Source organism: Lacerta agilis, chromosome 10 (assembly GCF_009819535.1).
Source record: "Lacerta agilis isolate rLacAgi1 chromosome 10, rLacAgi1.pri, whole genome shotgun sequence".
Taxonomy (NCBI): domain Eukaryota; kingdom Metazoa; phylum Chordata; class Lepidosauria; order Squamata; family Lacertidae; genus Lacerta; species Lacerta agilis.
This window is the reverse complement of record NC_046321.1, coordinates 30,542,756-30,555,707: the sequence shown is the minus strand read 5'-3', so window position 1 is coordinate 30,555,707 and position 12,952 is coordinate 30,542,756. Positions and strand designations below refer to the sequence as shown.

At 40.8% G+C, this 12,952-nt stretch overlaps 1 protein-coding gene across 2 annotated transcripts in view; it reads left to right on the top strand.

Moving 5' to 3' along the window:
* UBN2 (ubinuclein 2) overlaps positions 1-12,952 on the top strand; it is a 42,405-nt gene that overhangs the window by 5,933 nt on the left and 23,520 nt on the right. For both annotated transcript variants that reach the window (XM_033163329.1, XM_033163330.1), the window contains exons 2-7: positions 3,478-3,570; positions 4,584-4,685; positions 6,484-6,621; positions 8,206-8,318; positions 10,257-10,755; positions 12,497-12,567. In XM_033163329.1, the coding sequence (XP_033019220.1) occupies positions 3,478-3,570; positions 4,584-4,685; positions 6,484-6,621; positions 8,206-8,318; positions 10,257-10,755; positions 12,497-12,567 (1,016 nt within the window). The remainder of the gene's footprint in view (positions 1-3,477; positions 3,571-4,583; positions 4,686-6,483; positions 6,622-8,205; positions 8,319-10,256; positions 10,756-12,496; positions 12,568-12,952) is intronic.

Sequence of the window (12,952 nt, the reverse complement as noted above, 5' to 3'; positions counted from 1 at the left end):
AATACACTAAAGATAAAATACAGAATTAAAACTCACAGCAATTTTACCACTGCTTCCATCTAAACTTTAAGGGCATGTAATGTGAACCCAGCCTATGTATCTCTGCCCTGCCATGTAGGTAAAGTTTTGCACATGTGGTAAATTGTGTGGTACAGCAAAGGAACACAAGCTGTTACCTGACTGCAGCAATGCCCTGTCTTTGAATCAACATTTTCATGCTCTGTGTGTGTATTCTTTGAAAGCTTGAGTGCACATCTTTCTTAAAAACTAATTTTATGCTTTATTGGTTGAAAACTTTATAACAGAAATATGCAATAGATGTTATAGGCAAAATAAGAAATACAAAATAAACAATTATTCATTCTTTAACTAATATTTGCTTTGTACATCCATTTGTAATTAGATTTGACGAGACCTCTGATCTTCCTCTTGCATTCCCGAATTAAGTTCCTTAAATACACACTTAAACTTTACTTTCTTTGTTATTTGACTTACCATAAATTTTATTTTATAAAATTATCCTACTTACACACTGAAGCTCAATCAAGTCCTGTCAACAGATTGATCTTTTGACAGTGTTCTTTTACATATACTGTGTATATATCCCACTCTCTGATAATTTTTTCTTTCTTAAATACTAAAATGCGACAAAGATCATTCTCCACAACTGGGCTCTCCTAGTGGCACATTACCAACCCCACATATATTATGGGAGGATAGATTACATTGTTGGCACATTGTTAGCAGGCAAAGGTCTTTAGATCTCGGTGCTTGGATTGGTTATATATAAAATGAGAGTGCCAGAATTTTACAACAGTATAATTTCTTAGCTCAGTCCTACAGCGCATTGTCTCCTTGTCCCTACCATACGCATGTGCAATTTGCAACTGCCCCCACCCAATTTCTTGTCCCTCCAACATCCATAACAATCCCACATGACATTACTTTTCCAAATGCTTCTTGCTATCTCCCTCTTCTATTTTATACAAAACCTAGTTTTAATTCTTAAAAAAAACAACCACTGGGCATTTCGGGAAATGTTTCCCAAGTAGCCTTGTCAAATGGCCATCAAAACTGCAAGTGCATTTAGGTGCTACTTGTAAAGCTACTCATAACTGGGCTGGCTTGCACAAAACACAGTCATAGTTTAGTGCTATGTGCACTGAGCTCCCCATTTCTCTCCTTTTCCCACATGGTGGGGTGGGGAGTTCAGCATTTACTTCTAGGTACCATGAATCCTCATTCATTGCATGTGAACTGGGGATCCTGGTTTGAAAGAAACACTTGAATTGTAAAGCAAGCCATCTGCAAACTAGTGGCATGTCTAACTAACCAGAATTTGTTTCAACTTTTGTTTCCTTTCCTCTTCAGCAACACATCACTAATCCTTAGAAATGTGCAGAAGAATTATGTAAATTGTTTACATTTATAAACCGTATAGTTCAAAACAATGGATTATCTATTTTCATGAGCAAATAGGTTTGCTGTTTGACCCTTATCTACTGGTAGTTTGGCTTGTGTATTTTTCATTATTGTAGATTGTTGCATCTTTCCTGATGCTGAAGGGCTTCAAAACTCTAGAATACATGCTCTTGTTAAATTAACAGTGACACATTGGTACATTGTTTCTAGAAATATACCTTTTCTGAGGTTTTGCGAGATGACTTGTAGAAATTTCTATGAAATATAATTCTTCAACCCAATTATTTGAATTCTTGGTCTTCAAAGGATGGTGAAGCATCACCTTTTGCTGAAACTTGTGTCATGATAAATGTAAAAAGTTTTTATATTGTAGCTCTCTGATAGAAAAAGGATAAAAGTACAAGGCAAATAGGGACCCAGGTGGCGCTGTGGGTTAAACCACAGAGTCTAGGGCTTGCCGATCAGAAGGTTGGCAGTTTGAATCCCTGCTACGGGGTGAGCTCCCGTTGCTCGGTCCCAGCTCCTGCCCACCTAGCAGTTCGAAAGCACGTCAAAGTGCAAGTAGATAAATAGGGACCGCTCCGGCGGGAAGGTAAACGGTGTTTCCGTGCGCTGCTCTGGTTCGCCAGAAGCGGCTTTGTCATGCTGGCCACATGACCCGGAAGCTGTCTGCGGACAAACGCCGGCTCCATTTACCTATAAAGCGAGATGAGCGCCGCAACCCCAGAGTCGGACACGACTGGACCTAATGGTCAGGGGTCCCTTTACCTTTACCTTTTTACAAGGCAAATGGGCCTTGTAGTGGGTTGGCTACAGATTTGTTATTTTGTAAGAACTATTCCCCCCCCCCCCGATACTGGAAGCTGGGCTGCTATCAATAGTTTCCTGGTTTGGGTGGAATGAAAAACTATGATCATTTAGAGGCATCCTGGTTTGCTCATGCTGCCACCCTGAGACCTTATGGTGAAGGGCAAGTAATAAAGCTAATTATCATCATCATGAATAGATTCTGAAAGTAGGCAAAGCTGCCTTAGTTTGTTGAACGTGAATTCTAACTTTAACCTTTATATGCATGTCAAGCAGACTAGGAAAAGTGACTGATTTACACTGGTTGATTGACTAAGTGAATTTCATAAACAAAATGCTTGAATGTAGAAAAAAAGAAAATTGACAATAGAGCTTAATGAACAAACAGACAATTAAATTGCTATTTTTCAGATATTTCATTTTATTGTCTTACCGGTATTTCATTGACAATGAAGTGGTCAAGTTATATCAGATGTAATAAAATGTATGGCTTTGCCTTTATTGCTTGACAGCACTCCAAATTCTTTGGCATATGTCATGCTTCTAAATATGCTAAATTGGGAAGAGTGGCTAATTATTCAGATGCCACAATCTTATAGACACATACTTCAAAGCAACTCTTAATGATTCCATTGGAATTTACTGTAAAGCAGGGGTGGCTTTTTTTTGCCTGAGGGCCACATTCACACTCGGCCAGCTCTCTTGGGGGCCAAATGACAGCAGTGGGTGTTGGGGCCCCACATTTTTTCATGCACACTATTGTATTCACATACTATGTTGATACACTTGCACAGACACACACACAGAGAGAGAGAGAGAGAGAGAGCAGAGAGAGAGACAGGGTACACCCATACATTTTACCACCTTTCTGCTTATCAAATAATCCCATAACTGGGGAAGGGCATGATATGTATCCCTGTTAAGGTGCTGGGCTGTGCCCATCACAGTGCGGAGCCTACTTTAACATTATTTTTCTTTTTGCTGCCACTGCTAAGACTGGTGGGATCTTGGAGGGTCAGAAAGATTTGGTTGGAGGGTGCAAACTGTGGGTAAGGCACCCCATCTTTAAAGTTTCTGGTACAGTACTGGTGTGTTACAGTGTTAAACTGAACTTGTTGCAAAGGCTGCTTCCTCACCAAAGCTGCATTCATAAAATAAACTGTGCTGATTCTGTGGCTTCTTTACACATTTGTATTGTGGATGTATGAATTTAAACAATGACTGTGATTTCTGGGGTTTTCTCCTTAGATAAAATCTGCTTTTTCTGAAGATCCATTTAATGATGAAGAGCGTGAGAGGCATGAAGTGGAAATGCTGGCTAAGAAATTTGAAACAAAATACGTGAGTAAACAGATTTATTATGTTGCTCTAAGTCTGGCTGTTCATATTTTATAGGTGTTCTTACTAAAGGCACTTGATACATTCTGAAGAATTCAGTTTTCTTAATTTCTCATATAATTTAGTTCATGATGTCACATGTGTTATAAAACTCAATTAATATTGTTAGATTTTGGCCATAGTTCTACTTCCTTATGGAAAGAGGCCACATGGAACTTCAGTGCCACTGGATACATTACTGTTGTTTTGGGATTACAATGACATGTTGGGCCAGTTGCAATAAACAAAGCCCCCTTTATTCTTACTCCTCCTTTTCCCCAATGCTTAGACTACCTGCATAGGGAGCAAGATAAAATTGGTGGCTACATATTTCAACAGGGCGTTCTGGAAACTAGAAAGCCTTGGTTTGTTGTGGTTCAACATAGCGGGTTATAGCTCACCCAGCACAGCAGCCATTTGCTTAGTGTGGAGGGAAGCTGAAAGAAAAACAAAACAAAACCAATTATATTTTTAAATATGAAACTGTATTGAGAGAATGAACTAATTTAATTTTTCATCATTCTGGGTACTTTTTGAAGAAGAAGAAGATATAAATAATATTTGTTATTCAGCATAATCCTACTTATCCATCTCCAGCCACACTACTCTCTATTTAGTCTACCTTAACCTTTAACCTATCACAATCTTTCATAAATGAAATCCTGTCTAGAATGAGGTCATTGAATTGTCATTGTTGAGCTGTTAAGCTTGGAATTGTTAACCTGTGACTATAAGAGTTATCCAGTATAAACTTTCATGCCTATATTTCGGGTTGAGGATTGTGGATTTTGAGAACTTGAATGCAGCAGCAAGATAAATTGTCTTCTGCTATACTGTAAATTGCTTGATTGTGTCAATACTGAAGTAGCACCAAAAGTTTTTCCTGTCCGATGCCCTATAGTGCCTGTGTCTGCTTTATATTAACTTGGTTGGCACCAGTGCCTCAGTGGTTTCAAGTTGTAAATATTGTGTTGCAGGGTGGAAAGACCCACAAGCATCGGAAGGACCGTGTTCAGGATCTAATAGACATAGGCTATGGTTATGATGAAACTGATCCTTTCATTGATAATTCAGAGGCTGTGAGTAAAATTTATTTGTTACACTTGTATGATGCCCTCTTTCAATCATTCCAATCAGTGTTCAGGGGTTTCCAGGCACTAGCAGTTTGCAAACCTTTTTTACTTTAGAGATGAAATTACATCAAATGCCTTCATGCTATTTTAATCTACTTTGTGGAAAGGGGGATTGGTTCATATATCAGTTCTCACACAGGTTGCATTTAGCAGTCTGGCTTTAGCCTATACCACAACAATTCACAATATCAGTGACTAAGAGCAAGGCCTATATGCTGGGGTTCTGGCCTTTGGAACTAGGCCCAGAAAAAGCAGTTGGCCAGGTCAGGTGCTGGCCAAGGGCCCTTCATTGGTTTGACACAGCAACACCGCCATTCACTGCCTTCCTGGCTGCGCCACCAGGTGCTTTACAGCAGTACCACTTTTGAGTAAGTGCTAAATTTGGTTCCCATCTGTGGTGGCCACCCATCATTTAAAATTACCCAGAATGTAATGCCCTGGTCCATGGATATATTAAATTTATTGAGTTCATAGATCTATAGTCTGGGTAGCACTATAGATTTATGAAACCAATAGATTTAAGGCTGGGACATTGCATTTTCATTAATTTTAAGATAGTGGTATGTCACTATGGATAGGAGCCAAATTTGGCTCCTGTTCAAAAGCACTGCCTCCCATCCATGGCTGAAGCATATATTGGGGTCAGGGGAGGATAGTGAGAGGTGCTATTGCTGCCCATGGCAGAAAAAAGTATGTTGGAGTGGCATATATGGCACTGTGCTGAGCGTCCTCAAAGTCTGACTGGTCCTATTTGGAACAATCTGCCAATAAATGTCAGGAAGTGTTCTCTGTCTGCTTTTTGTAAGGAGACCTTCCTTTTTATTTCAGCTTGTATTCAGCTGCCTTTGTTTGGGAAGCTATGGCTAGGGTTTGCTTACATTTTTTGTTGTAATGGTTTTTATTTATTCTGTAGTTCATATAAAAATGATTAAAATAATCAAGTTTATTCTTGAGTACCATTGTGTGTTTAAAAAAAGCAGCATATAATGTTTTAAAATAAAATTATCTCCTTCTCAGTTTGAGAGAAAAGCTAAAAGGCAAATGGTTTACACTATATTTTATTTGGAAGGAAACCCTATTGTATTCAATGGGGCTTGTTGCCTAGGAAGTGTGTTTAGGATTGCAAACTTAGTGTGATGTTTCTAGAATATGATGTGAGCTAAATCTTGTTAAATGTCAACATTTACCTGTTAAGCATGGAATTACAGTGAGATGGGAAATTTTTATGATTTACAATATGTGCCAGAAACAATTGTGCCATTAATGTTGTTGGACGGTTGCCAGTGTGCCCTGGTAAATGATAGAAATTAGGATGGCATTTGATATTAGCTAGAGGCACTTGATGAGGAATCTTGAGATTTTCTGTTTTCCATCTGGCTTTATATAACATTGATAATAGATTAATATCATTTTTCACATTTACCCTAATAGCTTTATATTATGTCATGGCTCTGCTATGTATGTATGTATGTAATGTATGTAATGTAATGTATGTAATGGTTTGAGATTATTCTATTTTTGTATGTGGATATAATGATGTCGGCACTGCAGTATCTCAGCATTGCCTTCATCCAAATATCATTCTGTTTTTAATCAGTTATTTTCTCCACACTAGTATGGTGGTATTACCATATTTGGTTAGTTTAATATCCTGTTCATCGTATTGCAGTATAACAAATGCATTATTTCCATATTAACAAAATGGTAATGATCTCTTGACCTAAACCTTCCATTTCCTTCCCAGTATGATGAATTGGTACCCGCATCCTTAACTACTAAATATGGAGGGTTTTACATAAACACTGGGACTCTGCAGTTCCGGCAAGCATCTGATTCTGAAGAAGAAAACTTAACAGAAAGCAAAAAAATTAGACCATCTAAAGTGAGTAAATAATTTCTTCCAAGAAAAATTTAGAGATGTCAGAGGTTTCTAAAGCACCTCGTTTATTACAATGAAGTCTTTCAGTTTTCACATTAAAGTAAACGTACTATTTAATACAAATACCACAATATTTATGTTCATTTAGCTGGCTGTCTCTATGTGCCCTTGCTTTTGAAGATGCTAAGAAGATGCTTGATGAATGTGTGAAGCTGACTTTACTGAGTCAGATCATTAATCCATCTAGCTCAAAACTGTCTACTCTTTGTAAGAAGAGTGTTTCACAATTGCTTCCTGAAGTCCTACCATCCAGAAATGCTAGGGATTGAGCCTGAGATCTTCTGCAAGCAAAGCTGAGTTGTAGCCTCTCCCTATTTGATTTTAACGGTTATGAAAAGAAGATCAAAATCAGCACCTTGAATTGTGCATAGAAAAGAATAGTGAGTTGGTGCAGGTGCTGCAGTGCTGCTGTAATGCAGTCTCTGTAACCCACCCATGCTTAACTTTGACTGCAGTCCTATATACACAGAGTCCCACTAAAACTCTGTATTACTTACTTTTGTGTAGACATATATAGGACGCGGGTGGCGCTGTGGTCTAAACCACAGAGCCTAGGGATCGCCCATCAGAAGGTCGGCGGTTCGAATCCTCATGACGGGGTGAGCTCCTGTTGCTTGGTCCCTGCTCCTGCCAACCTAGCAGTTCAAAAGCACGTCAAAGTGCAAGTAGATAAATAGGTACCGCTCCGGCGGGAAGGTAAACGGCATTTCTGTGCAATGCTCTGGTTTGCCAGAAGTGGCTTAGTCATGCCGGCCACATAACCCGGAAGCTGTACGCTGGCTCCAATAAAGCGAGATGAGCACTGCAACCCCAGAGTCGTCGGCGACTGGACCTAATGGTCAGGGGTACCTTTACCTTTACCTTTATATAGGATTACCTTGGAGCTTTGCAATCCTAGGAGGGGTCAGGGAAGCATGGAGTGGTGGATCCTTCACTGTATCTGCAGTCTTGTCAGCTTATGACAACTAAGGCAGGCAGTGGTGAGGGGTTGCAGGCTCATGCAGTATACAGAGACCCAGAAAGGGGTTCTCTCTGAGAAATGAACCTGTTTAAAATGCAACAGATCCATACACAACCCACTCTGCCCCATTAACACCCTGTTTCAGGGTCCTCTGCTGGCTGCTTCTGGCAGCAACACTGTAGGTGGTAGTTCCTCCATTGCCCAAGCTTTTGTGGGTGCTTTTGGGGCCTCTGGCAACAGCACCACATACTTCTTTGCTAGTGGAAGAACATTCTGTCTAATCCTAGCCCCCTCCAGAAATGCTGATCATGGGCATGTTATTATACTCTACATATGGCAAGTGATTGCTTGTAAAGTGAAGAATAATGATGGAAGGACAAATTGGCGGTAGCTGTCATCAACTTACCGTACTTCTAAGGTTCCAGAAGCATTTGACTATTGCAAAGATTACATGGATCTTGTTCTGATCCCATAATGAAACACTTACAATCTTAATTCCATAATAGAATGCTATTTCATGATTGAAGTAATTGTGTGCTGCTCTTCTCCCCCCCCCCCCCATTTAGGTAGTTAAACTGAAAGATGGTGAGGACCATGGCATGAAGAAGCGCAAACGGAAAGAGGAAGAGGCAGAGAAGGAGAAAAAACCTCGGAAAATGAAAGTTTCTCGGCAGTTGGGGTGCATATTACACTAATTTCTATGAGAGTGTATCTTGTTTTAGTGAATTTATTTATTACTATTTATTGAATTTATATACCACCCTGTACCCACAGGTCTCAGGGCAGTTCACGGAATAAAATCAGAGTATAAAACCACAAAATACATAAATCAAAATAAAAACAACAGCAACCCAACACACACATTTTAAAAGGGCATAGGATGTCAATCAAATCAACCAAAAGCCTAGTTAAAAAAGGAACGATTTTGCCTGACCTCACACCTAAAGGTGTATAATGAAGGCGCCAGCCAAACTTCCCTAGGGACCAAGAGCAAATGTTAAATTACTCCTGTTAGTTTTTACTATGAGCTGCAGTTCATTTAAATAAATTAAAATCAAGTTGTGACATAGTCATGAACAGGACAAAGGGTGGGATTTTGTGGTGTTTCCACCTTTGGTTTCCTGCACAAATCTAGCAGTAGAATGACTAGAGCTTCTTGTTGGCATCTGTCTTGGGGGACAGTGGAATGCGCCTCCAGGGTGAAGTCTAACCACTGCATTAGCAACACTGAAGTGACTTTCCCAGGGTGCAAGCCTGGGCAGTGTGTATGGAGCTCATGGGCTGCCTAGATTACAAGACTCCCCTCTTGGCTGTGCTGATGTGGTCCAAATAAGGTCAGAGCAATACATTTGGCAGCAGATTGGCTGCAGGAATTGCCAGAAGAAGGCATACAAGGTGCCTTCTCACCATCTTAGGGACTCCACTCTAGCTTTATGTAGGGTTTATTCCTTAGCCTTTTCTTCTGCTGAAGATATTGCATAAGGCAGTGGTGGTTTAAGACCAGAGTTTTGCTTCTCCATGATGGGCTTCCTTCCAGTGTTCAAAACTCCCATTGTTCTAGGCGCATTTTGGGACAGGGAATTTCATTAGCGTGAGCAGTTTCTGAGCTCTGGACACAGTACTGCACCTAAGATTTCAGATTAAAACTGCAGAGTGGAAGGAAAGGAGCGTTTTCTGCCTCCCCACTTTCAGCTACTATCTGAAGACTGGAGGAGAGACCCTCTTAAGAATATTAGGGGGTGGGCAAGGGAAGGACTAGACCATGTGAAAAATGAACATAATATTTTAGCTGCAGTTCATTCATTTTCAGCCTTGTATTCTTGTTCTAAAAAAGCGTGCCTGGACATTCAGTAGTTGTGCCCATAACCTAGGTTTAAGGAGCCATTTGGCTCCTAGCTTTCCTATCTCAGTTTCTAACACTGCTTCCTTCCCATGTTGATGAGCCCCATGTGCCCCTCACTTCCATCTGTACCGTGTGCAGAAATCACCTTCTTGACTGTTGGACCCACTATTGGCCTCATCCGCTCAATCCGTTGGCTACCCTCACCTAGTTTACTCAGCCACTTAAGCTGTTCTCAGGGTGCAGCCACTGTTGCATGCTGATAGCTTCTAGGAGCCATAGGTGAGAGCTGAGTGCAGGGTAGGGATCAAAGTTGGACAAACTACCCTAGAAGGAGCACAATGTGTTTGCCACCAGAGGTACTACCCATCCCCTAACATCCCATACACCCTGCTTCTAAAGTAGTGCTTTCCCAAAGTTCATATAAATATACTGCTAAATCTTAATAGATCATAAGACACCAAAGGAAAAATTTCATAATTAAATTTCAACTTTCCACATTCAAGAGTTCTTCAGTATTTTTCCCTCTGGAGCACATTAGTCACAACTAATATGTCTAAACTCCTCATCTCCTCATGTTAGAAAATTTACTAGTTCAGTGTATGTTATGTTACTCATACACTGCAGAATATAGAGATGTTAACTAAAACTAGGCTCCAGATTATTTACTAAATGGGAATTAAGTTGAGTAAACTTAATTCTTCCTAACTGCTTATATTCTCTCCCTCCCTCCCCCCCTCCCCCCCCTCTCTCTCTCTGTGTGGTTTTGTTTTGCAGGGTAATGGCCTTAAATTCACACAAATCTGAAAAGAAAAAGAAAAAGCTATACAAGGACTCTCTTTCAGTTGCTGCAATGCTCCGTAAGTTTCAGAAGGAGAAGGAAGCCTTTAAGAAGAAAGAAGTTAACTTGAACCCCACAGTGTCAGTGACCACCTCTACACCTAACAAAGTTCCTGCTGCTCCTGCCACTGGTGTAAATGATGTATCTGACTTGAACCTTATCATCACAGATCCAGTCCTTTCCATTTTTAGCAGCACAAGTGAGCGTGAGCTCCTACAGGAAGCAGAAATTGCCGTGGAGATGCTGGGAGACATTGACTTGGATAGGTTACTAGATGGCACTTCCAATGGTAGCCCAGTATCTGAGCCATCAGGGGAGAATGGAAATGTCACTCAGCCCTCCCATACCTCTGAGGTCTTGACACTGAAACAGGTGCCTGCCCTCCCAGAAGGTCTTCCAGCACACCTAGAGAAGCGCATTGAAGACCTTAGAACTGTAAGTGTGGCTTTCTTGGTGCTGAATTTTGCAGAGAGTTGTTACAATTGCTTAACATTAAGCCTGGCAATATTTGTAGTATTAAGAGTAACATTCGAAACATTGGGTTGAATCTGGTGGTGTAGCTAAGTTAATGGGAAAGGGCCATAGCTTGATGGTATAACCTTCTTTGCAAAAGCTCCCAGGTTCAATCCCCAGCATCTCAAGGTAGTGCAGAGAGACCCCTTCCTGAAACCCTGGAGAGCTAGTCAGTATTGTCAGTACTGAGCTAGGGGCATCAATGGGTTCACTTGGTATAGCTTGCTTCCTATGTTCCTAACAGTAAGGCTTCTGTCACTGAAATGGGGAAGGAAGCAATTTTCAGCTATTCCCCCTCCCCCTTTCACCTGTTTGTGTGGAGTTCCATTACCCTTTGGAGCACATTTAGAGTGGGGGCTGTAGAAATGAGAGGGAATCACCTGAAGTTGTTCCCTCTCTGTTCTGCTGGTGGAAATTTTCCATCATCTGACTTACATCATTGGAAACAACTCAGTGTCACTGGGTGAGTGGTAGACTTATTCCCCTCTAGATATGCATCATTAACAGTTTGTATTAAACTTGCAAATGCTGCAATTTCTTCTCTGATGCTATTTGTTGTTTCTTACAAGAGACTGTAAATAGCAGGTCAGTCACTTGATTTGTATACTTTTTTGATGCACAACACAGCATGTAAAACTACAATACATATAAATATAAGCACAAGCACTCACACATCAGCAATACATTATCCACACAATCTCCTTCTAATAAAAAAACTATTCAGAATAATTTGATAATGCATACATCCTTGGTGAAAAATCTATCAAAATAGGCTCTTCATAATTCATTACTAACTTATCTAGGATATAGTTGCAACAGAAATGGCTGCAAAGGGAGCCGAGGCCAGGTTTTGCAGGATCAACTTCTCTGTCACATCGTTGGTGGTTACATCTTATGATTAGTCAGCAAAGGATAACTCTGTGTGTGTGTAGTGGATGCGGGTGGCACTGTGGTCTAAATCTAAACCACTGAGCCTCTTGGGCTTGCTGATTGGAAGGTTGACAGTTCAAATCCGCTTGACGGATTGCTCTGTCCCAGCTTCTGCCAACCTAGCTGTTGGAAAGCAGGCCATTGCAAGTAGATAAATAGGTACCACTACAGAGGGAAGGTGTTTCCATGCATGCTCTGGGTTCCGTCACACTGTTCAGCTGTGCCAGAAGCAGTTTAGTCCTGCAGGCTACATAACCTGGAAAGCTGTCTGTGGACAAACGCCGGCTCCCTCGACCTGAAAAGTGAGATGAGCATAGCACCCCATAGTCACCTTTGACTGGACTTAACTGTCCAGGGGTAATTTACCTTTACCTTTATATATAATCATAAAACTCTGAAGATTTTTGACATTAAGTGTACTCAAAAGGAGAGCCAGTGTGGTGTAGTGGTTAAGAGTGGTAGACTCGTAATCTGGGGAACCGGGTTTGCGTCTCCACTCCCCCACATGCAGCTGCTGGGTGACCTTGGGCTAGTCACACTTCTTTGAAGTCTCTCAGCCCCACTCACCTCACAGAGAGTTTGTTGTGGGGGAGGAAGGGAAAGGAGAATGTTAGCCGCTTTGAGACTCCTTCGGGTAGTGAAAAGCGGGATATCAAATCCAAACTCCTCTTCTTCTTCTTCTTCTTCTTCTTCTTCTTCTTCTTCTTCTTCTTCTTCTGTGTTTTTCTTCTAGGCTGCCAAGCTCTTTGATGAAGAAGGCAGAAAAAAATTCTTCACACAGGACATGAATAATATATTGCTTGAGTAAGTGTTCCCTTGGTTTTGAGGAAAATGTTGTGCTTATGCAACAGAATGGTTGTCCTGATCAGTTTCTAGGCCATGAAGTAGACAGACTTCATTTATTCATTGTTTTTATTTTAAGATGTTTATACCCTACCCTTTAGTCGAAGTGGCTGTCAAGAGTAGCTTATACAAATCAGTACTAAGATGGTCTCTGCTCCCAGGTTCGCAGTCTAAAACTACCAGGCATACAAGGAAAAGGGGATGAGAGGGAAGAGGGGAAGTATGCACAAGTTCTTAGAATTGCAGTTCTTGTAACACAGTTATACAAGTCTGTCTATGGAGGTTCTCGCTGTCTAGAAGAATTATAGCTCCTTGCCCATGTCAGTGGTGGTTCTGGCTACCTTGC